Raw genomic sequence first — 25517 nt, forward strand, 5'->3', positions numbered from 1 at the left:
GGCACCTAGGTGGCTCAATCAGTTAAGCATCTGACTCTCGATTTCAGCTCAGGTCATGATCTCATGGTTCGTGAGATCAAGTCCCATGGGATTCTCTCTCTCTGCCCCTCCCCGACTTGTGCTCTCCCTCTCAAATGAATAAATAAACATTTTTTAAACAAATAATTAAAAAGTAAACATGCTGTTATATACCAAAATGTCTTTCCAGACCAAGTTACTGTCAGAATATGATCCAGTGATTGTCCAAATGATAAATGTCTACCCTTGGAAAATCCTTGTTTATTTGCAGGTTCAATGGATATAGGTTATCAATTACAAGACCAAATTCAAAACATCAGCAGAAGTGGAATTGTTCCCATATGTAAATTCTTCTTTACTGAAAATACGTTGCATTATGTAAACACTTCTTTTGAAGAAAGGAGAAAGAGGAAACCCAAATGAACTACTTCCCTCAAATGGTTATGTGGTTATTAGTTCCCCATTGTAGCCACTACTACATTTTAAGTAACTTTAAAAACAAACAACACTTTGGAAGCTGTTCTCTGTGAGAATTCTGGGCTCCTACTGAGCTAGTTTATAAATTACGATCAAATAATTGTGGCTGTCAAAAGGGGCTTAAGAGAACAATCATGACAACTTTCTTGAACTTCTTCTTTGGATGTGTAGCACAGTAAAGACCAATTAAGTGGATAGTGTGTGCTTCCACTTTTCCACTTGCTACTTTTGGTAGCAGACTTTTATTCCAGCTAATTCTTGGTTCTTCTGTGTACCTACAAAAGTTTAGACTTAACATATCTAGCAATTACAATCTCCATTAAAAAACAAATATATGTTATTAACAGAATACTGATATGATGTTTTCATATATCGTGGTTTATCTTTAACTTCTCTCCATGGCTTTTCACATCCAGACACTTACCAGTCCCAGTCAGTTTTGTTCTTGCTGTGCCTCTGTGTTCATGGTTCAGGTCTTTATTTCCTCTTCCCTGGTTTAATTCTGCACACCCAAGCTGAGGATCCTGGCTCGGGTTTCTTCTTTCCTGACCCATGGTACACTCAACATACAGATTTATTTTCCTAAAATGCAATACTGATCATATCTGTGCTCTGAAACCATCAGTGGCTCCCTACTGCCTGCAAATTAGAGCTTTCAAAATTTTCCACTATTGACAGCAATCTTTTTGCTTCAGCTCTCACTTCCATCTTCTAGAAAAAAGTCTGTTATTTTGTGTTTCTCAAAAATATCCCAAGACTCCCACTCTGGGTATTTTCTCCATTTGCTTAAAGTACCTTCTTTTTTTTTTTAGACTTATTTTTTTTTTATATTTAAATTTATTTATTTATTTATTTATTTATTTTTTATATATGAAGTTTATTGACAAATTGGTTTCCATACAACACCCAGTGCTCATCCCAAAAGGTGCCCTCCTCAATACCCATCACCCACCCGCCCCTCCCTCCCACCCCCTATCAACCCTCAGTTTGTTCTCAGTTTTTAACAGTCTCCTATGCTTTGGCTCTCTCCCACTCTAACGTCCTTTTTTTTTTTTTTTTTTTTCCTTCCCCTCCCCCATGGGTTCCTGTTAAGTTTCTCAGGATCCACATAAGAGTGAAACCATATGGTATCTGTCTTTCTCTGTATGGCTTATTTCACTTAGCATCACACTCTCCAGTTCCATCCATGTTGCTACAAAAGGCCATATTTCATTTTTTCTCATTGCCACGTAGTATTCCATTGTGTATATAAACCACAATTTCTTTATCCATTCATCAGTTGATGGACATTTAGGCTCTTTCCATAATTTGGCTATTGTTGAGAGTGCTGCTATGAACATTGGGGTACAAGTGCCCCTATGCATCAGTACTCCTGTATCCCTTGGGTAAATTCCTAGCAGTGCTATTGCTGGGTCATAGGGTAGGTCTATTTTTAATTTTCTGAGGAACCTCCAACCTGCTTTCCAGAGCGGCTGCACCAATTTGCATTCCCACCAACAGTGCAAGAGGGTTCCCGTTTCTCCACATCCTCTCCAGCATCTATAGTCTCCTGATTTGTTCATTTTGGCCACTCTGACTGGTGTGAGGTGATACCTGAGTGTGGTTTTGATTTGTATTTCCCTGATAAGGAGCGACGCTGTACATCTTTTCATGTGCCTGTTGGCCATCTGGATGTCTTCTTTAGAGAAGTGTCTATTCATGTTTTCTGCCCATTTCTTCACTGGGTTATTTGTTTTTCGGGTGTGGAGTTTGGTGAGCTCTTTATAGATTTTAGATACTAGCCCTTTGTCCGATATGTCATTTGCAAATATCTTTTCCCATTCCATTGGTTGCCTTTTAGTTTTGTTGGTTGTTTCCTTTGCTGTGCAGAAGCTTTTTATCTTCATAAGGTCCCAGTAATTCACTTTTGCTTTTAATTCCCTTGCCTTTGGGGATGTGTCGAGTAAGAGATTGCTACGGCTGAGGTCAGAGAGGTCTTTTCCTGCTTTCTCCTCTAAGGTTCTGATGGTTTCCTGTCTCACATTTAGGTCCTTTATCCATTTTGAGTTTATTTTTGTAAATGGTGTGAGAAAGTGGTCTAGTTTCAACCTTCTGCATGTTGCTGTCCAGTTCTCCCAGCACCATTTGTTAAAGAGGCTGTCTTTTTTCCATTGGATGTTCTTTCCTGCTTTGTCAAAGATGAGTTGGCCATACGTTTGTGGGTCTAGTTCTGGGGTTTCTATTCTATTCCATTGGTCTGTGTGTCTGTTTTTGTGCCAATACCATGCTGTCTTGATGATGACAGCTTTGTAGTAGAGGCTAAAGTCTGGGATTGTGATGCCTCCTGCTTTGGTCTTCTTCTTCAAAATTCCTTTGGCTATTCGGGGCCTTTTGTGGTTCCATATGAATTTTAGGATTGCTTGTTCTAGTTTCGAGAAGAATGCTGGTGCAATTTTGATTGGGATTGCATTGAATGTGTAGATAGCTTTGGGTAGTATTGACATTTTGACAATATTTATTTTTCCAATCCATGAGTAGGGAATGTCTTTCCATTTCTTTAAATCTTCTTCAATTGCCTTCATAAGCTTTCTATAGTTTTCAGCATACAGATCCTTTACATCTTTGGTTAGATTTATTCCTAGGTATTTTATGCTTCTTGGTGCAATTGTGAATGGGATCAGTTTCTTTATTTGTCTTTCTGTTGCTTCATTGTTAGTGTATAAGAATGCAACTGATTTCTGTACATTGATTTTGTATCCTGAAACTTTGCTGAATTCATGTATCAGTTCTAGCAGACTTTTGGTGGAGTCTATCGGATTTTCCATGTATAATATCATGTCATCTGCAAAAAGCGAAAGCTTGACTTCATCTTTGCCAATTTTGATGCCTTTGATTTCCTTTTGTTGTCTGATTGCTGATGCTAGCACTTCCAGCACTATGTTAAACAACAACGGTGAGAGTGGGCATCCCTGTCGTGTTCCTGATCTCAGGGAAAAAGCTCTCAGTTTTTCCCCATTGAGGATGATATTAGCTGTGGGCTTTTCATAAATGGCTTTTATGATCTTAAAGTATGTTCCTTCTATCCCGACTTTCTCAAGGGTTTTTATTAAGAAAGGGTGCTGGATTTTGTCAAATGCCTTTTCTGCATCGATTGACAGGATCATATGGTTCTTCTCTTTTTTTTTGTTAATGTGATGTATCACGTTGATTGATTTGCGAATGTTGAACCAGCCCTGCATCCCAGGAATGAATCCCACTTGATCATGGTGAATAATTCTTTTTATATGTTGTTGAATTCGATTTGCTAGTATCTTATTGAGAATTTTTGCATCCATATTCATCAGGGATATTGGCCTGTAGTTCTCTTTTTTTACTGGGTCTCTGTCTGGTTTAGGGATCAAAGTAATACTGGCTTCATAGAATGAGTCTGGAAGTTTTCCTTCCCTTTCTATTTCTTGGAATAGCTTGAGAAGGATAGGTATTATCTCTGCTTTAAACGTCTGGTAGAACTCCCCTGGGAAGCCATCTGGTCCTGGACTCTTATTTGTTGGGAGATTTTTGATAACCGATTCAATTTCTTCGCTGGTTATGGGTCTGTTCAAGCTTTCTATTTCCTCCTGATTGAGTTTTGGAAGAGTGTGGGTGTTCAGGAATTTGTCCATTTCTTCCAGGTTGTCCAATTTGTTGGCATATAATTTTTCATAGTATTCCCTGATAATTGTTTGTATCTCTGAGGGATTGGTTGTAATAATTCCATTTTCATTCATGATTTTATCTATTTGGGTCATCTCCCTTTTCTTTTTGAGAAGCCTGGCTAGAGGTTTGTCAATTTTGTTTATTTTTTCAAAAAACCAACTCTTGGTTTCGTTGATCTGCTCTACAGTTTTTTTAGATTCTATATTGTTTATTTCTGCTCTGATCTTTATTATTTCTCTTCTTCTGCTGGGTTTAAGCTGCCTTTGCTGTTCTGCTTCTATTTCCTTTAGGTGTGCTGTTAGATTTTGTATTTGGGATTTTTCTTGTTTCTTGAGATAGGCCTGGATTGCAATGTATTTTCCTCTCAGGACTGCCTTCGCTGCGTCCCAAAGCGTTTGGATTGTTGTATTTTCATTTTCGTTTGTTTCCATATATTTTTTGATTTCTTCTCTAATTGCCTGGTTGACCCACTCATTCGTTAGTAGGGTGTTCTTTAACCTCCACGCTTTTGGAGGTTTTCCAGACTTTTTCCTGTGGTTGATTTCAAGCTTCATAGCATTGTGGTCTGAAAGTATGCATGGTATAATTTCAATTCTTGTAAACTTATGAAGGGCTGTTTTGTGACCCAGTATATGATCTATCTTGGAGAATGTTCCATGTGCACTCGAGAAGAAAGTATATTCTGTTGCTTTGGGATGCAGAGTTCTAAATATATCTGTCAAGTCCATCTGATCCAGTGTCTCATTCAGGGCCCTTGTTTCTTTATTGACCGTGTGTCTAGATGATCTATCCATTTCTGTAAGTGGGGTGTTAAAGTCCCCAGCAATTACCACATTCTTATCAATAAGGTTGCTTCTGTTTATGAGTAATTGTTTTATATATTTGGGGGCTCCGGTATTCGGCGCATAGACATTTATAATTGTTAGCCCTTCCTGATGGATAGACCCTGTAACTATTATATAATGTCCTTCTTCATCTCTTGTTACAGCCTTTAATTTAAAGTCTAGTTTGTCTGATATAAGTATGGCTACTCCTGCTTTCTTCTGGCTTCCAGTAGCATGATAAATAGTTCTCCATCCCCTCACTCTGAATCTAAAGGTGTCCTCAGGTCTAAAATGAGTCTCTTGTAGACAGCAAATAGATGGGTCTTGTTTTTTTATCCATTCTGATACCCTATGTCTTTTGGTTGGCGCATTTAATCCATTTACATTCAGTGTTATTATAGAAAGATACGGGTTTAGAGTCATTGTGATGTCTGTATGTTTTATGCTTGTAGTGATGTCTCTGGTACTTTGTCTCACAGGGTCCCCCTTAGGATCTCTTGTAGGGCTGGTTTAGTGGTGACAAATTCCTTCAGTTTTTGTTTGTTTGGGAAGACCTTTATCTCTCCTTCTATTCTAAATGACAGACTTGCTGGATAAAGGATTCTCGGCTGCATATTTTTGCTGTCTAGCACCCTGAAAATCTCGTGCCAATTCTTTCTGGCCTGCCAAGTTTCAAAAGAGAGATCAGTCACGAGTCTTATAGGTCTCCCTTTATATGTGAGGGCACGTTTACCCCTTGCTGCTTTCAGAATTTTCTCTTTATCCTTGTATTTTGCCAGTTTCACTATGATATGTCGTGCAGAAGATCGATTCAAGTTACGTCTGAAGGGAGTTCTCTGTGCCTCTTGGATTTCAATGCCTTTTTCCTTCCCCAGTTCAGGGAAGTTCTCAGCTATTATTTCTTCAAGTACCCCTTCAGCACCTTTCCCTCTCTCTTCCTCCTCTGGGATACCAATTATGCGTATATTATTTCTTTTTAGTGTATCACTTAGTTCTCTAATTTTCCCCTCATACTCCTGGATTTTTTTATCTCTCTTTTTCTCAGCTTCCTCTTTTTCCATAACTTTATCTTCTAGTTCACCTATTCTCTCCTCTGCCTCTTCCATCCGAGCAGTGGTGGTTTGCATTTTGTTTTGCATTTCCTTTAAAGCGTTTTTCAGCTCCTCGTGACTGTTCCTTAGTCCCTTGATCTCTGTAGCAAGAGATTCTCTGCTGTCCTGTATGCTGTTTTCCAGCCCAGCGATTAATTTTATGACTATTATTCTAAATTCACTTTCTGTTATATTATTTAAATCCTTTTTGATCAGCTCATTAGCTGTTGTTATTTCCTGGAGATTCTTCTGAGGGGAATTCTTCCGCTTGGTCATTTTGGATAGTCCCTGGTGTGGTGAGGGCCTGCAGGGCACTTCCCCTGTGCTGTGGTGTATAACTGGAGTTGGTGGGCGGGGCCGCAGTCCGACCTGATGTCTGCCCCCAGCCCACCGCTGGGGCCACAGTCAGACTGGTGTGTGCCTTCTCTTCCCCTCTCCTAGGGGCAGGATTCACTGTGGGGTGGCGTGGCCCGTCTGGGCTACTTGCACACTGCCAGGCTTGTGATGCTGGGGATCTGGTGTATTAGCTGGGGTGGGAAGGCAAGGTGCACGGCGGCAGGGGGTCAGGCTTAGCTCACTTCTCCTTAGGTGATCCACTTCAGGAGGGGCCCTGTGGCAGCCGGAGGGAGTCAGATCCGCTGCCGGAGGTTTGGCTCCGCAGAAGCACAGAGTTGGGTGTTTGCGTGGAGCGAGCAATTTCCCTGGCCGGAACCGGTTCCCTTTGGGATTTTGGCTGGGGGATGGGCGGGGGAGATGGCGCTGGCGAGCGCCTTTGTTCCCCGCCAAACTGAGCTCTGTCGTCCGGGGGCTCCGCAGCTCACCCTCCCTTTGTCCTCCAGCCTTCCCGCTTTCCGAGCAGAGCTGTTAACTTATGACCTCCCAGACGCTAAGTCGCGCTTGCTGTCGGAACACAGTCCGTCAGGCCCCTCCGCTTTTGCAAGCCGGACTCGGGGGCTCTGCTTGGCTGGCGAGCCGCCCCTCCGCCCCGGCTCCCTCCCGCCAGTCCGTGGAGCGCGCACCGCCTCGCCGCCCTTCCTACCCTCTTCCGTGGGCCTCTCGTCTGCACTTGGGTCTGGTGACTCTGTTCTGCTAATCCTCTGGCGGTTTTCTGGGTTATTTAGGCAGGTGTAGGTGGAATCTAAGTGATCAGCAGGACGCGCGGTGAGCCCAGCGTCCTCCTACGCCGCCATCTTCCCAGAATCCGCTAAAGTACCTTCTAATAAACATCAAATTTCACCTTTTCCATATATGTTTCCCGATCTGCCCCCAACAGATGTGATGGTTCCTTCCTTTTAATCTCTACAAAAGGTTATTTTGCATAAAATCGCTGTTGTGTTAGTTGATCTTCAAGTATAAATATTTTACAAAGACTAGTAAAAACATGGTACTGATAATGTAGGTAACTTATATGAAGATAAAGATTATTCCAATAGTTTTCTTATGATTTTTCTATACTAAGTATGACCCATATAAGATAATATTTTTTTACTTGTTCTTTTTTAAATGTTTTTTAAAAAGATGCTATTTAATGTTATTAAATCAAAGTATTATTGTTATGGAAGATGCAGGATGTTTTTATGAGAAGAAATTGAAAAATCAGTGGTAACCAGTGCTTAGAACTAACCACCTTATCATTTGGGTTGACAATTTTCATTTTTCTTTCAACCCTTTTAAGAGATCACTGTCTTCTGGCTTTCACTATTACTAATGAAAAACCTGCCATCGTTCTTGTTGTTCCCTTAAATGTAACGTGTCTCTATTTCTCACTGCTCTTAACAACTTCTTATTACTTCTGGGTTATTTTGTTTTCGATATATTTCTTGCAAACTACATACATCTGAATTTAATGTTTAAATTCAATATGAGAATCTTTGTTTTTGATGAAGGATTTGATTTTACATATGTTACCTTATTCGTCCTGAGTTTTTACTTTTTTATGTTTTGCTTTTTTCTGAGTTTTACTATGTGGATTCTATTTTGCTTGATTTTGGACTCCAACGAAGTGGAAGTTATTTATTATGCTTCTTTCGCAAAAGCATTTTTTAGTCAAGATTTCTATAATTATTAAAAACAAAAATGAGCCAGTATCTTTTAACTCCTTACTATGCAGGAAAATGAATTGTGTGCACTTAACCCTCAGTTGCCTGGTTTTGTTTATGCATTATAAGATTTTAATTACATTATCATGAGCAAACTGTTAAATTTATACAGTGCAGTTATTATTTTAAAAGTACTACTCATATTTTTCAGTACTAATATAACTGTATTTTTAATACTTATTTAGACATAGTTTTTGTTTTGGTACCCTAATCATGTCCATCAAACCACCTCAAAACTTAATAGTTTTAAATTTTTTTTTTAACGTTTTTATTTATTTTTGGGACAGAGAGAGACAGAGCATGAACGGGGGAGGGGCAGAGAGAGAGGGAGACACAGAATCAGAAACAGGCTCCAGGCTCCGAGCCATCAGCCCAGAGCCTGATGCGGGGCTTGAACTCACAGACCGCAAGATCGTGACCTGGCTGAAGTCGGACGCTTAACCGACTGCGCCACCCAGGCGCCCCAAAACTTAATAGTTTTAAAACAACAATTTTGTTATTTTTCACTAATACACCTTGACACTGCAGGAAGTGTTCCCGCCTGCCTCTTCCCAGAGTCACCCACCACCACCCCTAGAGATAACCATTGGTCTGACTTTTCCACCATAAATTAGTTTTACCCATTCTAGAATTTCACATAAATTAAATTACACAGTATGAACTCTTTTGTTTAAGTCTTGTTTCAACCCACACAATCCATTTGACGGTTACCCGTATTGGGTATATAAGTTTGTTCCTTTTAATTGATGATTAGTGTTTCATTGTGGGATTATACCACAATTTGTTTGTTTACCTATCCTCCCATTGATCAATATGTAGGCTATTTCCGGTTTGGGGCTATATGAATAAGGCTGCTATCAACATTTTTGTACAAGTATTTTTATAAACGTATGCTTTTATTTCTCTGGGGTTAGTACCTAGTATTAGAATTACTAAATCAAAAGGTCAGTGTGCAGGGGTGCCTGGGTGGCTAGTCACTTAAGCATTCGGCTCTTGATATTGGCTCAGGTCATGATCTCACAGTTGGTGGGACCGAACCCTACATCAATGCAGAGCCTGCCTGAGATTCTCTGTCTCTTCCTGTCTGTCTGCCCATCTTTTGTTCATGCACGTGTTGCAAGCGTGCATATGCTCACACATTCTCTCTCTCTCAAAATAAATAAATAATCATTTTTTAAAAGGTCAGTGTGTATTTAGTTTTATAAGAACGTGCCAAATATGTTTTCCTTCCAATGTGGTGTCCCATTGTACTCTCCTACCAAGTAATTATGAAAGTTATAGTTGTTTCACAGTCTCATCGATACTTGATGCCATCACTGTTTTCAACATTAGCCATTTTGGTAAATATTACGTTGTGGTTTTAATTTGAATTTCCTTGATGACTAATAATGTATATTTTTGCATGTGTTTCTTTACTATTTGTATATCTTTTGTGAGCTGTCCAAATTTCTGCCCTCTTTTAATTGGATTGCTTGCCTTTTTATTATTGAGTGGTAGGAGTTCTCTTCATGTAGCCTGGATACTGATCCTGGTAAGATATATGTATTGTAAATGTTTTCTCCAAATCTGTACCTTGCTTACTCATTTTCTTTATGATGTCTTTTGATGAGCAGATGTTTTTAGTTTTGATGAAGTCTTATTTGTCATTTCTTTTAGTTTTAAGGTTACTGCTTTCTGTGATATAAGAAACCTCTGCCTACCCACAAATCAGGAATATATCCCCCTATGTTTTCATCTAAAAGCTGTAGCGTTTTAGTGTTCACATTTGGCTCTGTGATCTAGCTCAATGATTTTCGTATGTGGTAGCAGTTGAAGTTCATTTTATCATCGTCCCATCTATTCAAAAGTTCTTTTTTCTCCTTGGATCACTTTGGCACCTTTGTTGAAAAACAAATAACTGTGGAGCGCCTGGGTGGCGCAGTCGGTTAAGCGTCCGACTTCAGCCAGGTCACGATCTCGCGGTCCGTGAGTTCGAGCCCCGCGTCAGGCTCTGGGCTGATGGCTCAGAGCCTGGAGCCTGTTTCTGATTCTGTGTCTCCCTCTCTCTCTGCCCCTCCCCCGTTCATGCTCTGTCTCTCTCTGTCCCAAAAATAAATAAACATTGAAAAAAAAAATTTTTTTTAAAAGAAAAACAAATAACTGTGTAAGTGTTGGTCCACTTATGGCCTGTCTATTCTTTTCCAGTGATTTGTCAATCCTGAACTCTTGTATTAAAAAAATACGTATTTGTTAACTCAAATAAGCATTTCAATTCTGCTATTATAATTTGGATTCCCTTGAAATTTTCCCATGTTAGCCAATCCCATTTGCATGTTGTTGGCATTGTATTCAGTCACTGATCAAGTATTCATTGAGCTACTTTGTGGTGGACACTATTCTAGGTGCCGAGGATTCAAGGATGAGCAAAAAAGAAATATTCATATTCTCATGGACCTTATATTCTACTGGGAAAAGACAAGTCATAGACAAATAAACAAGTAAATTAGCAAGATAAATTCATGATGATGTATCATAAAGAAAACAAAGCAAGATGCTCTAATGAAGAGTGACCGGAAATTGGGGCTACGCAGATGCCCCGCAATTGGGGGAGAGCCCCACCTTAAGAAAGTGACAGTTGATCTTTGTTATCTCATTCTTTGTTTCTTTGCTTGTTTGTTTTTAATATTTCATCCGGGCCTATCTTATCTATTTGGTTTTCTGGTCTAGTTTCAGTGAGGCTCTTTCTTCTTACATTTTATTGAAGACACAAAGCATAAGATTTCTGATAGGTAATGGCCCTTGCATGAAATGCTACCCGAGGTATATTCTCTCTGAGTTCTCAGGATGTCCCCTTTCCCTTGGACTTCAGTGTTTACCAACTGGCAAGGTTTTGTGATTGGCCTTGAGCCTCCCTCACTGACTACTTACATACTACTGAATCCCTCAAAAGGGCCAAAGTGGAGCCCTTCAAGGTGTGGGGCCCAGGCTGGGGACTTGGGTTGCCAGGGTCTCAAGCAATACAGACAAATGCTGAGAATTTTGTGGTTCTGGTCCTTTTCTCCCTGGGCAGGGCTCTTCTTTCCAGATCCCTGTGCATTGTCTTCACAGATCTCGGTCTCCAATTCCACTGTCTTAGGCCAGCCACTGTTCTCTCTTCCATATCCACTCTTGCTCACCTCCAGTCCATCCTCTATGCAGCAACAAGGATCATGTTCTACATGTGATGAGGATCCCTTTTTGTAAGTTCAAGAACAGGCAAAGCTACATAATATACCAAGAGGATGAATGCTTCAGAAGTCAGAGTGGTGGTCACTTCTAGAAAGGGGTATAATTGAGAAGTACACAAAGGGCTTCCAAAATCACAGTGATGTGAAAGCTAACCAGATGATGTCAGTCTCTTGCCTAAAACCCCTCAGTGTCTTCCCATTGATTATAATAAAATCCTTTATTGGCCTACAAGGCCCTGGATGGCCTGGCCTCTGCCCAGCACTTCCACCTCATCTCAGGCCATCCCTGCCTTACTCACATTAGCCTGAGAAGCACCTTCACCTTCTGCCCAAAACATCTTCCCTCCACCCCTTGGCTTTGCTAGCTCCTTTTTGTTTTTTAGGTCTCACTTTAAATATCATCTCAGCAAGGCTGTCTCTAACCAATTTTCCTGTCACCTCCCATACCTGGCCCACCCTCACTGTCTTTCAGCATCTTGCCAATTGACTTTGTAGCAATTATTTCAATGCATGTATTTGCCTATTTAGTAACTCCTTACTGCTGAGACAGAAGTTGCATTAAGACAGGGACCATGTGCACAGAGCTTGGCACAAATTACATCCTCAATAGATATTTCTTGGTTGAATGAATGACTAATGATTTAGACATCCCAACTACATTAATGCTGTTCTCTGACTTATTCCTGCAAATCTAATCTGATCTCAATGGCCACTACCAACCTTATCTGAGACAGATTAAAAACCGTCCTTTTTAGTCTTACTTTTGGACTTCTCTTTCCTCCATGGCAGCCAGTTATCCCTGTGACCCCAATCAGGTTAACACAGGTCTCGAACTGTGCTTTACTCCTTTTACTCCAGAGGGAGCTCCCAGCAAAACCATGCTGCATCAAATATAAAGTCTCCATGGCTCTTGCATAACCACCAAAAATAAGCAACATATATTTCTCTCAAATCACCAACCACAGTGGTCTTTTTGATTATGCAAAAACCATGAAGCGAGGGAGATAGAAAATGAATATATATAAATACCCAATAAAGTAGCCCCAATAAAGGGCTACTTAAAAATATTCCATTAAGTGAAATCAGACTACTAATAGGTCCAGATATGTAAATTATAGATTTGAAAAACCACTGGCACATACTATAGTTGTTTCAGACACAATAATAACCAATCCAAATTGCTCAGTTAGTCCAGAAAAATGTTATGTTCTCCTCTGTTCGAATTAACAAAAGAAATTTGAATTAACAAAAGAAAAACAAGTAAGAAGGAGTTCATTAGAAAAGCATTTGTGAAACATTAATACATATAATAACCTATGTGATTAAGAAAAGCAGCCTCACGTCAAAACATAATGTGGGGAGAAATGTGATTGTGGGAAAGGAACACTTATTTTGAAGCAGTTATAAATTATAGTCCTTTATGTGTATATATCGAATCATATTTAATCACACTAAGAATCAGTCCAAAAGAAATATTTTTAATTTAAGTATTAATGACTGAGATCTTTAATGAGAGACTACTAAAAAAATTTTAAAACTTGGAATAATTATTACCACGTATAACTTTTCAAAAGACCTAGGGTGTTCCTATATCATTTCACACTAAGGTCGTTGAAATGATTGAAATTAGTAACTAAGCAATTCCTTAAAGCTATATAACAACCAAAAAATGCCAGTCATAATCATTCCCTTATAAATAATTTTCTTCTATAGGTATCAGAATATGTTTAGTCAAATCAAAAATATTTAATGAGCATATACTACATGTACTATATATGTTAAATATAAAGAATATTTAATTAGCATATACTGTAATGCCATTATTTGAAGATCCTGCCTACCAAACACAGCTCTTTGAAACACAGAAGAGAATCAGGAAATAAGCAAAAGTTGAATAGACACCATAAAATTCATATACTAGAATTCATACATCGGACTCATCTCCAATTTCAAACACAATTCTTTTTTTTTTTGCATTTTATTTTGTTTTGTTTTTAATATTAAATATAATTTATTGTCAAATTGTTTCTATACATCACCCAGTGCTCATCCCACGGGTGCCCTCCTCAATGCCCATCACCCACTTTCCCCTCTCCCCCACCCCCCATCAACCCTCAGTTTGTTCTCAGTATTTAAGAGTCTCTTATGGTTTGCCTCCCTCCCTCTCTGTAACTTTTTTTTCCCCTTCCCTTCCCCCATGGTCTTCTGTTAAGTTTCTTAGGATCCATATATGAGTGAAAACATATGGTTTCTGTCTTTTTCTGCCTGACTTATTTCACTTGGCCTAATACCTTCCAGTTCCATCCATGTTGCTGCAAATGGCCAGATATCATTCTTCCTCATTGCCAAGTAGTATTCCATTGTATATGTAAACCACATCTTCTTTATCCATTCGTCAGCTGATGGGCAATAATTTGGCTATTGTTGAAAGTGCTGCTATAAACATTGGGGTACAAATGCCCCTAGGCATCAGCACTCCTGTATCCCTTGGGTAAATTCCTAGCAGTGATATTGCTGTGCCCGTCATAGGGTAGACCTATTTTTAATGTTTTGAGGAACCTCCCACTGTCTTCCAGAGCAGCTGCACCAGTTTGCATTCTCACCAACAATGCAAGAGGGTTCCCGTTTCTCCACAGCCTCGCCAGCATCTATAGTCTCCTGATTTGTTCATTTTAGCCACTCTGACCTGCAGGAGGTGGTATCTCAGTGTGGTTTTCATTTGTATTTCCCTGATGAGGAGTGATGTCGAGCATCTTTTCATGTGCCTGTTGGCCATCTGGATGTCTTCTTTAGAAAAGTGTCTATTCATGTCTTCTGCCCATTTCTTCACGGGATTATTTGTTTTTTGGGGTGTGGAGTTTGGTGAGTTCTTTATAGATTTTGGATACTAGCCCTTTGTCTGATATGTCATTTGCAAATATCTTTTCCCACTCCTTCAGTTGCCTTTTAGTTTTGTTGATTGTTTCCTTTGCAGTGCAGAAGCTTTTTATCTTGATGAGGTACTAATAGTTCACTTTTGCTTTTAATTCCCTTGCCTTTGGAGTAAGAAATTGCTGTGGCTGAGGTCAAAGAGGTTTTTCCCTGCTTTCTCCTCTAGGGTTTTAATGGTTTCCTGTCTCACATTCAGGTCCTTCATCCATTTTAAGTTTATTTTTGTGAATGGTGTAAGAAGTCTAGTTTCATTCTTCTGCATGTTGCTGTCCAGTTCTCCCAGCACCATTAGTTAAAGAGATTGTCTTCTTTCCATTGGATACTCTTTCCTAATTTGTCAGAGATTAGTTGGCCATACATTTGTGGGTCCAATTCTGGGGTCTCTATCACCTGGGAACTTGTTAGAAATACAAATACTCTGGCCCCACCCCAGACCTGCTGCCCCAGGAACTCTGGAAGCAGGGCACAGCCATCTGTGCTCTGATGCATGCAAGAGTTTGAGAACCACTGAGCTAATGTATGACATAGGATGTGTATGAGGATCCATGATGTATACCAACATGGATGAAGTATTATCTAACTATAGGTGCCAGCATTTCATGGGAAAACCCTTGATAAGCCCCCTTAGGGGTAGTAAAGACATGAGGGAATAGATTTTGACTGCCACCAGCAACCAGAGGGTGTGAAAAACTATTCTGTGTGAGAAAGGGAGAGAATTTTCTTAATTAATATTTGAAATGGAGGGAGAAGGGAGAAAAGGTAAACAGGAAGGATACATTGGAGAGTAGCCAGTAAAATGAAGAGAGGCTGAAATTTAGGAGGTTAATGGTCAAGTGAAATGCCCATAATTTATTTGGGATTTTACTTTGCATCAGCTTAACTTAACTTTGACATCAGTTTAGATTCCAAGTGCCACGAAGTGCGACTTTGCCGCCAGAGCCATAAACATATCAGTAAATATTTATGCAGTCGTTTCCTGCCCAAGACAACCAGTCTGCGGCTTCCGTGAAGTCTGTGTTCCTCTTCCCTGTTAAGTAGTTCTTTACACGCATGCTCTTCTCAGCCGGTATCTGTAATGGCCCATTTCTCATTTCAGGAGCAAATGGCTGCCCAGATCTACAATAAATTAATATTGAAAACTATTGATATGAGAGATTTACAGTAAACTAGTGAGGGGCAGTTCCTGGGAACTGAAAGCAAGCATTTGGCTCTGGTCTTGAACCGCATGTGGCAGAGAGCAAAGCTTGCTAGGCTGTCCTGTTTCATAGCTCTGCTCATTGTTTTTCTTTTGAAATGCAGTTGTTTTTTTTTTCCTACTGTAGAAACTCGACACAAAAACAGGAGCTCTTTACTGTGTTGTTCATGGGTCTGATAATTGCTTTATCTTGCTTTTCTTGCTCTTTTTTGTTTTGCTAGGAGAAAGTTCAATCCAAAAGTTAATTGAAGTTGGTAGGGTTTTGCAAATAGTAATTTATTTTTGAAACTATTAAGATTTCTCAAGTTAGAGTTCACCAACAAAACTGAGTCACTAGTTTTTACTTTTAACTATTTTCTAACTTAATAGACACAGAAGATAAAGCCATCAGAGATAAAAATTTTCTTGTGAAAGTTTAATATTTGTTAAGTGTTCTGTGGATCAGTTGTTTACTTTTGTATGTAAGCTTCATACAAATTTTATTTAGCTGTCAAAAAAAATTGATGAGTGTGTTTATTATGGCTAAACTCATAACCTAACAATATTCCTCATAGGGAAGACGTTTATATAATTAACATTTGCAAATGCTTCTTTCTTGAAACTATTACAGTGCATTGAATTAAAGCATGTTTACTCAAAGGTATTATTACTCAAAAATGGATACCTAAATTCTTGGTATGAAATGTACAGTTTATGGAATTCTTATAAAATTAACATAGTCTGGAATCATGGAGGAAGTGTTCACTTATCCAAGAGGGTCTCACAATAGTAGTTAAAGAAAATATAATTCTGTATTTGCAACAACATGGATGGGCCTTGAGGGCATTATGCTAAGTGAAAGAAGTCACATAGAGACAAATACCATATGATTTCACTTACATATGGAATATAAACAAAAGAAATGAACAAAAAAAAACCCCACACTCTTAAATGTTGAGAACAAACTGGTGGTTGTCAGAGTGGAAGGAGTGGGGGGGATGGGCAAAATAGGTGAAAGGGATTAAGAGGTAGAAACTTCAAGTTATAAAAAAAGTAAGTCACAGAGATGGAAAATACAATATAAGGAGTATAGTCAATAAAATTGTAATAGGATTGTATGGTGACTATACTTACCATGGTGAGCACTGAGTAATGTGTAGAATTGTTGAATCAATACGTTGGACACCTGAAACTAATAAAACATTGTATGTCATTATACTTAAATAGTAAATTTTTTTTTAAAAAAAGGAAAAACCTCTAGGTCATGCCATATATAACATGACCTAGAGGTTTTTCCTTTTTTTAAGAGGATATATATATATATATATATATATATATAGCATATATGTAATATATATATAACATATATATATTATATATATATAACTATAATGATTCTCTCTTTAATACTTGCTTTGCTAAAAGTAATCAGGAATTACTTTTGTTTTATTTCTTTCAGTGGCATCCATCCATAGATTTGTCACAGATCATAAATTAATGAGGTTATTTAGCATTGCTGAAAGATTCCAGACTGAAGGCATTTGGTAGGTTTGCAGATAAAATATTGTTAGGAAAAGATCACTGGGAGATGTTGTAGGGTGAAGGTAGAGAAGGAACATGAATATTTTGAGATGTGGCCTAGAGTTTTCCATATTTGTTTCTAGACTTTTTAATTTAGAGAGAGTAGAAGTAAGGTTTCTAGGTAAAAACACAAGATACCCAGTTAAATTTGAATTTTGTATCAACAACAAATAATATTTTTAGAATAAGCATGTTCCCAATTTTGCAAATATTGATTGTTGACCTGAAATTCATATTTAACCAGGTAGCCTATATTTTTATTTGCTAAATCTGGCAACCCTACTACATTGTTCAGTTTATGCTCTAAGACATATTATGATTTCTCTGAGGAAAAGATACCAATTAAGGCCACTAATAATACAAGCAATGAAGCATATGGGAAATGGAGAGAGTCTTTTTTTTTTAAGATCATTTTATTTTTTATTCCTTAATTCATCAAATGAGTGTGAACTAAGTATCAAGCACACTCCTAGGAATGGGATATACATTGGTGACCAAAACCAGATCTGATCTTCATAGTGCTTACAGTCTAGTGGGGAAGGTAGGTGATGCAAACTAATTACTCCAACTGTGGTAAGGGTGTAAAGTGGACAAAATGTCCTAATTGTAATAATTGTCTGCTTCACTGATTCAAATAGTCGCAATTAAATAGCTCCTTTTTTAAACAAATGGTAAAGGATGTGGGAAAATTTGATTATAACAAGTTGAGTGGGTAGTATGCCTGAAATAGTAAAAGCCTGGCTAAGCACAACCTAGTGGCAGAGCTTTTGAATTTCAGCTTGAATTTTTGTGGGATTTTATTTTATTTTTTAAGTAAAGATAAATTTTAGCGGTGGGGGGCGATGCCTGGGTGGCTCAATCAGTTAAGCGTCTGACTCTTGATTTCAGCTCATGTCATGATCTCAGGGTCATGAGATGGAGCCCCACGTCAGGCTCTGATGACAGCACAGAGCCTGCTTCATATTCTGTCTCTCCCTCTGTCTCTGCCCCTCCCCTGTCCTCTCTGTCTCTCTCTCCCATTCTCTCTCAAAAAACAAACTTAATCAAGAAAGTAGGGGTAGAAGGGACATACCTCAACATCATTAAGGCCATATGTGAAAGACCCACAGCTAATATCATCCTCAATGGGGAAAAACTGAGAGCTTTCCCCCTAAGGTCAGGAACATGACAGGGATGTCCACTCTTACCACTGTTGTTCAACATAATACTGGAAGTCCTAGCCTCAGCAATCCAACAACAAAAAGAAATAAAAGGCATCCAAATGGGCAAGGAAGAAATCAAATGCTCACTCTTTGCAGACGACATGGCACTCAACATAGAAAATGCAAAAGACTCCAAAAAACTGCTAGAACAGATACATGACTTCAGCAAAGTCACAGGATATAAAACCAATGTATAGGAATCAGTTGCATTTATATACACCAATAACGAAGCAGCAGAAAGAGAAATCAAGGAATTGATCCCATTTACAATTACACCAAAAGCCATAAGATACCTAGGAATAAAACTAACCAAAAAGTAAAAGATCTGTATGCTGAAAACTATAGAAAGATTATGAAAGAAATTGAAGAAGACACAAAGAAATGGAGAAATGTTCCATGCTCATGGATTGGGAGAACAAATATTGTTAAAATGTTGACACTACCCAAAGCAATTTACACATTCAATGCAATCCCTATTAAAATAACATCAGTATTTTTCACAGAGCTAGAACAAATAATTCTAAAATTTGTATGGAACCAGAAAAGATTGAATAGCCTAAGTAATGTTGAAAAAGAAAAGCAAACCTGGAAGCATCACAATTCTGGACTTCAAGCTACATTACAAAGCTGAAATCATCAAGAAAGTGTGGTACTGGCACAAAAACAGACATATAGATCAATGGAACAGAATAGAAAACTCAGAAGTCCTCACCTCATCGACCCACAAATGTATGGCCAGCTAATATTTGACAAAGCAGGAAAGAATATCAAATAGAAAAAAGACAGTCTCTTCAGCAAATGATGCTGGGAAAACTGGGCAGTGACATGCAGAAGAATGAAACTGGGCTGCTTTCTTACATTATACACAAAAATGAATTCAAAATGGATGAAAGACCTAAATGTGACAGAAAACCATTACAATCCTACAGAAGAAAACAAGCAGCAACCTCTTTGACCTCTGCCACAGTGACTTCTTACTAGACATGTCTCTGGAGGCAGGGGAAACAAAAGCAAAATGAACTATTGGGACTTCATCAAGTTAAAAGCCTTCTGCACAACGAAGGAAATAATCAAAAAAACTAAAAGGCAACTAATGGAATGGGATAAGATATTTGCAAATGACATATTGGGTAAAGGGTTAGTATCCAAAATCTATAAAGAACTTATCAAACTCAACTCCCCAAAAAACAAATAATCCAGTCAAGAAATGGGCAGAAGACATGAATAGACACTTTTCCAAAGAAGACATCCAGATAGCTAACAGGCACATGAAAAGATGCTCAACATCACTCATTGTCAAAGAAATACAAATCAAAACAACAAAGAGGTGCCACCTCACACCTGTCAGATTGGCTAAAATGAACAACTCAGGATACAGCAGATGTTGGCAAGGATGTGGAGAAAGGAGAACACTTTTGCACTGTTGGTGGGAATGCAAACTGGTGCAGCCACTCTGGAAAACAGTATGGAGGTTTCTCAAAAAGTTAAATATAGAACTACCCTACGACTCAGCAATTGCACTACTAGGTATTTATCCAGACGATATAAAAATGCTGATTCGAAGGGTCACATGCACTCCAATGTTTATAGCAGCACTATCAACAATAGCCAAATTATGGAAAAAATCCAAATGTTTATCAACTGATGAATGGATAAAGATGTGGTATACATATACAATGGAATACTACTTTGCAATCAAAAAGAATGAAATTTTGTCATTTGCCACATTGTGGATGGAACTAAAATGTATTATGCTAAGCGAAATAAGTCAGTCAGAAAGACAAATACCATATGATTTCACTCATGTGGAATTTAAGAAACCTAACCGATGAACATAGGAGAAAGGAAGGCAAAATAAGATAAAAATAGAGAGGAAGGCAAGCCATAAGAGACTCTTAAATACGAAGAGCAAACTGAGGGTTGCTAGAGGGGAGGTGTTGGGGAGATAGGCTAAATGGGTGATGGGCATTAAGGAGGGCACTTGTTTGGATGAGCACTGGGTGTTATATGTAAGTAATGAGTCACTGGGTTCTACTCCTTAAACCAATACTATAGGCATTGAAAATACCTATAAATAATTACGAGCCAATGATGATAATGTATGATGACACAATATTCTGCCAAATATTTATATGGCAGAACTATAATTGAATATTAATGTAAGAACTATAAATTGATGACTTGAGTGCCAAGTCTTTGACATGTTTTATCCCATTTAACCTTCCCAAGAACTGTGTGAAGTACAGGCCCACACCACAGAATCTCCCCAGTAGAAAATCTCTTGGTTTTTTTATGACCAAACCTCATAGAACATATTTCTTTCTCAGTACAGCATTTTTGTGCCTTTGTTTATACTGGGGGGAAAATATACTCTTGTCCACAAAACTCTGTATAACTTTTTAAAAAACAAAATGAGGTGTGGGAAAAATTTTGATTTACACTCTAGATAGAATTGGTCTAAAGAACATCCAAATCATTTGTAGACACGTTGAGAACCACGCAGAATTTAACAATGAGGCTGTGCATCTTGGTTGTTGCTGCTACTGAGATGCAGTTTCTCCTGATGCATCACCACCAAGCCTCTAACATTTAGCTCTGGCTTTTGCTTAGTAGTATTTGACAGAGTCCCTCCCAAAAATGAAAAGGCATTGAGAAAACTATGGGAAAAGAAGTGAGTGATCAAGGTGTTTATTTTTTTTTTCAATATATGAAGTTTATTGTCAAATTGGTTTCCATACAACACCCAGTGCTCATCCCAAAAGGTGCCCTCCTCAATACTCATCACCCACCCTCCCCTCCCTCCCACCCCCCATCAACCCTCAGTTTGTTCTCAGTTTTTAAGAGTCTCTTATGCTTTGGCTCTCTTCCACTCTAACCTCTTTTTTTTTTTCCTTCCCCTCCCCCATGGGAAATTGTGGTTTATATACACAATGGAGTACTACGTGGCAATGAGAAAGAATGAAATATGGCCCTTTGTAGCAACATGGATGGAACTGGAGAGTGTTATGCTAAGTGAAATAAGCCATACAGAGAAAGACAGATACCATATGGTTTCACTCTTATGTGGATCCTGAGAAACTTAACAGATCAAGGTGTTTATGATGGGAGAGAAGACACCACTGAATATAAAGCAACTTTTTGTTAAGACTGTTTTGGTTATTATCAGAAAATAAACACTTGAAGCCATTTGTAACCTCACATTTTCTTGTTGCATACATACATATTAATTTTACTGTGTTTTCATTAAGTTGCAGGAAGTCGTTGCATGTTTTATAATGCATTATAATTTTTTTCAATTAAAAATAATGGAAAACAGGCTCCCTGTTGGCATTTTCAGGTGGAACCTGATTTTCAACAATAGCTTACTGATGTTAAGCAGGAGATACCTATTTAGTGTTAGTATTATACCATTTTACAAAATGGTGTAGAGAAGACTAAGACACTTGCCCAAACTCCCATACCTGGGAAGCTGGCTCCAGAGGCTGTGATCTGCCCCCTGTGACACTGTCTCCATTGTGGCCCTGCTACAGATGGTGTAGCATCTCATCAACATTTCTCAGAGTTTTTGGCCAATAGGCTATTAGGTTGGAATGTTACTAGATTAATATACAGTATCATCTAAAAGGGAGTTCTGTGGCTAATTAGATTTGGGAAATGCTGCATTTAACAAGAGAAAATGTGTTACTTTACTTTTCAGAACCAAATGTATAATGCAGTTCTCTAAGATTGGTAGTTGAAATGATTTAGCATTTCCTAGATTTATTTATTTGAAGTTTGTATAGATTAAGCATGGGATTGGTAGTATAAAATATGTAACTTACAAGTTGTGTGTGTGTGTGTGTATGTGTGTGTGTGTGTGTGTGTGTGTGTGTGTGTGTGTATAGATCTAGAGAGACATATATAGATACACCTTGTAACATTCCAATACTGACTTAAGCAAATGTGTGTTTATTTGTCTTGCGAAACAAAAAGTCTGAGGCAGGGCAGTCCAGGGCCAGATTCATTTCCCTTTCCCATTCTGCTCTACCAGCCATAACAAGCAGTCATTCATAGTTTTCACCTCATAGACACCAGACTTTGCTGCACAGATTTTGCTGCGTATATCTGCTGCACAGACTATCCAAGCCTTATAGCTGTTTCTGAGGCCAAAGAAAAGGTCAAGAGGCAGCCCCAGCACTCCCACTTACATTTCACTGACCAGAGGAGCATCACACATCCACTCCACAGGACTTCTCCCAGATACAGGGAGCCTGTGAATTGGACTTTTGACTTTTAAGCCTCTGATTCAGTAAGTTGCAATGCAGTGATAAACCACAAAGCTTGATTTCATGCTCACAGGACACACCAACAGCTGTGGGGTGGCTGTGGCTGTGCCTAATGTACCTGTTTCATTTTGGGGTCCAGGCTGAGAGAGCAGCCCTTCTTGGGCTACACACTTCCCATGGTGGAAGGAAACAGGAGATGGCAGAACCATATAAGGCTCTTGAAGAGTGCTTCAGGATGGTATCTGTTGCTTCCCCCCCCGGCCCGCCGCCGCACTGCATTGTCTAATGCCAGTCATATACTAAGGCTGTCAGTAAGGCAGGGAAATATAATCCTCTTACAAAAGACATTGCAGATGGTTGGGCATATCAGCACAATCTTTCCTACATAATAAAAGCAGGCAAGTGAGAATAGACCAGAAATGAAAGTTGAGTCAGCAATATACAGTGTCTGCCACAGTTCACACAAACACACACAGAGACCTACACCACCCATGGCCTTTTTATTTATTTACGTTCCAGAGCATTTCACAGGACAAATATTCATGTCCTTTGGGAGCTGTGATCTTGAGCCAGCCACATCATGTCCCTTTGATGAAATAACTATAAAAACATCCTGGTATAAAATACTTAGCCTTTCATGTGGACTGCAGCTCCATTCAGCATTATAATAGATTCCACTGCAATTGCACAGATAACAGTCTGTGTCACAGTTATGGGAAATTTCGTGTCCATTAAAATCCACCATTGAAAACACAGTCTCTTCAATAAATGATGTTGGGAAAACTGGACAGCTACACGCAAAAGAGTGAAATTGGAGTACTGTTTTACACCATATGCAAAAATAAGTTCAAATCGGGGCGCCTGGGTGGCGCAGTCGGTTAAGCGTCCGACGTCAGCCAGGTCACGATCTCGCGGTCCGGGAGTTCGAGCCCCGCGTCAGGCTCTGGGCTGATGGCTCAGAGCCTGGAGCCTGTTTCCGATTCTGTGTCTCCCTCTCTCTCTGCCCCTCCCCCGTTCATGCTCTGTCTCTCTCTGTCCCAAAAATAAATAAACGTTGAAAAAAAAAAAAAAAGTTCAAATGGGATTAAAGATTTTAATGTAAGACCTGAAGCCATAAAACTCCTAGAAGAAAACAGAGGCAGGAAGCTCTTTGACATCAGTCTTAGCGATATTTCTTTTTGGAAGAGTCTCCTCAGACAAGGGCAACAAAAGCTAAAATAAACAAATAGGACTACATCAAGCTAAAAAGCTTCTGCACAACAAACGAAACCATAGACAAAATAAAAAGGCCACCTACTGAATGGAAGAAGATATTTGCATATCATACATCTGATAAGAGGTTAATATCCAAAATATATAAAGAACTTATACCATTTAATATCAAAAGAACAACCAACCAGAGGACTTGAATGGACATTTTTCTAAAGAAGACCTACAGATGACCAATAGACACATGAAAAGATGTTCGACATTACTCATCATCAGGGAAATGCAAATGAAGACCACAATTAGATACCACCTCATACCAGTCAGATTGCCTATTATCAAAACAAAAACAAAAAGTAACAAGTGTTGGTGGGGATGTGGAGAAAAGGGAACCCTCGTATGCTTTGGTGGGAATGTACATTGATTGGTACAGCTACTACAGAAAACAGTATGGAAGTTCCTCAAGAAATTAAAAATAAAACTACTATATTATCCAGCAATTCTACCTCTGTGTATTTATCTGAAGAAAATGAAAATGCTAATTCAAAGAGATATGTGCACCCATATGTTTATTGCAGCATTATTTATTTATTTATTTATTTATTTATTTATTTATTTAGAGGGAGAGGGAGAAAGCCCATAAGCTGGGCAGGGACAGAGCGAGAGGAGAGAGAGAATCCCAAGCAGGCACCAAGCTGTTAGTGCAGCACCCACCGCAAGGCTTAATTCTGTGAACCGTGGGATCATGACCTGAGCTGAAATCAAGAGTTAAACTTAACCAACTGATCCAGCCAGGCACCTCTATGCAGCATTATTTAAAATAGCCAAGATATGAAAGCAACCTAAGTGTCCATCAGTAGATGAGTGGATAAAGAAGATGTGATATATATATATGTATATATATATGCACATACATATATATATATATATATATATAATGGAATATTACTCAGCCATTAAAAAGAAGAATGAATTCTTGCCATTTGCAACAACATGGGTGGACCTAGAAGGTATTATGCTAAATGAGATAAGTCAGGCAGAGGAAGACAAATACTGTATGTTTTCACTCATAAGTGGAATCTAAAAACAAAAAAAGAACAAATAAAACAAAACAGAAGCAGATTCATAGATATAAGAAATAAACTGTTAGTCAGCAGAGAGGGGAGGTGTGGGTGGAGTGGAGATGAAATAGGTGAGGGGGATTAAGAGGCACAAGCTTCCAGTTATAAAATAAATAAGTCATTGGGGATATAATGTACAGCATAGGAAATACAGTCAATAATGTTGTAATAACTATATGGTGACAGATGGTAACTAAACTTAGCATGAGGCTCATTTTGTAATGTATGAAAATATCAGATTATGGTGATGTATACCTGAAATTAATAGGATAGTGTATGTCAATTATTCTTCAATAAAAAAATTCACTATTATCATGGTGGTATAATGAGCTGAGTTTCTTTTTAAGCCAGGAGAATTTCAGAAAATAGAGTCATGTCTAGTTATTAAAGGGTTTTTTTTCCTTTTCTTCTGAATCAGGTGCTGTCATACCATGCAACATGTTCAAAAGCTGAAGTTGACAAGTTTAAGGTAAGGAAGCAAAGAGTGCCTTGCCAGTACATAATGTTACGCAGCTTTCTGATCCTTCGTCATTTGCCTCTGTAGAATCACTCCCGCCCATTAGGTGTTAAGGAATAGAACTGGGCCTAGGTGTGCTTGGATATTTCAGTCTTAGAGGGGAAAGGGGATTTAAATATAATAGAGCAGC

General features: G+C 38.7%; 1 protein-coding gene across 1 annotated transcript in view; it reads left to right on the forward strand.

Moving 5' to 3' along the window:
• The window catches only part of PDE11A (phosphodiesterase 11A), a 385818-nt gene that overhangs the window by 226772 nt on the left and 133529 nt on the right, over positions 1-25517 (forward strand). The window contains exon 10 of the mRNA XM_047084228.1: positions 25289-25339. Within this exon, the coding sequence (XP_046940184.1) occupies positions 25289-25339 (51 nt within the window). The remainder of the gene's footprint in view (positions 1-25288; positions 25340-25517) is intronic.

Source organism: Lynx rufus, unplaced genomic scaffold (assembly GCF_022079265.1).
Source record: "Lynx rufus isolate CCGP_SWC_20201006 ecotype Redwood Valley unplaced genomic scaffold, mLynRuf1.p SCAF_2, whole genome shotgun sequence".
In the NCBI taxonomy this organism is placed as follows: domain Eukaryota; kingdom Metazoa; phylum Chordata; class Mammalia; order Carnivora; family Felidae; genus Lynx; species Lynx rufus.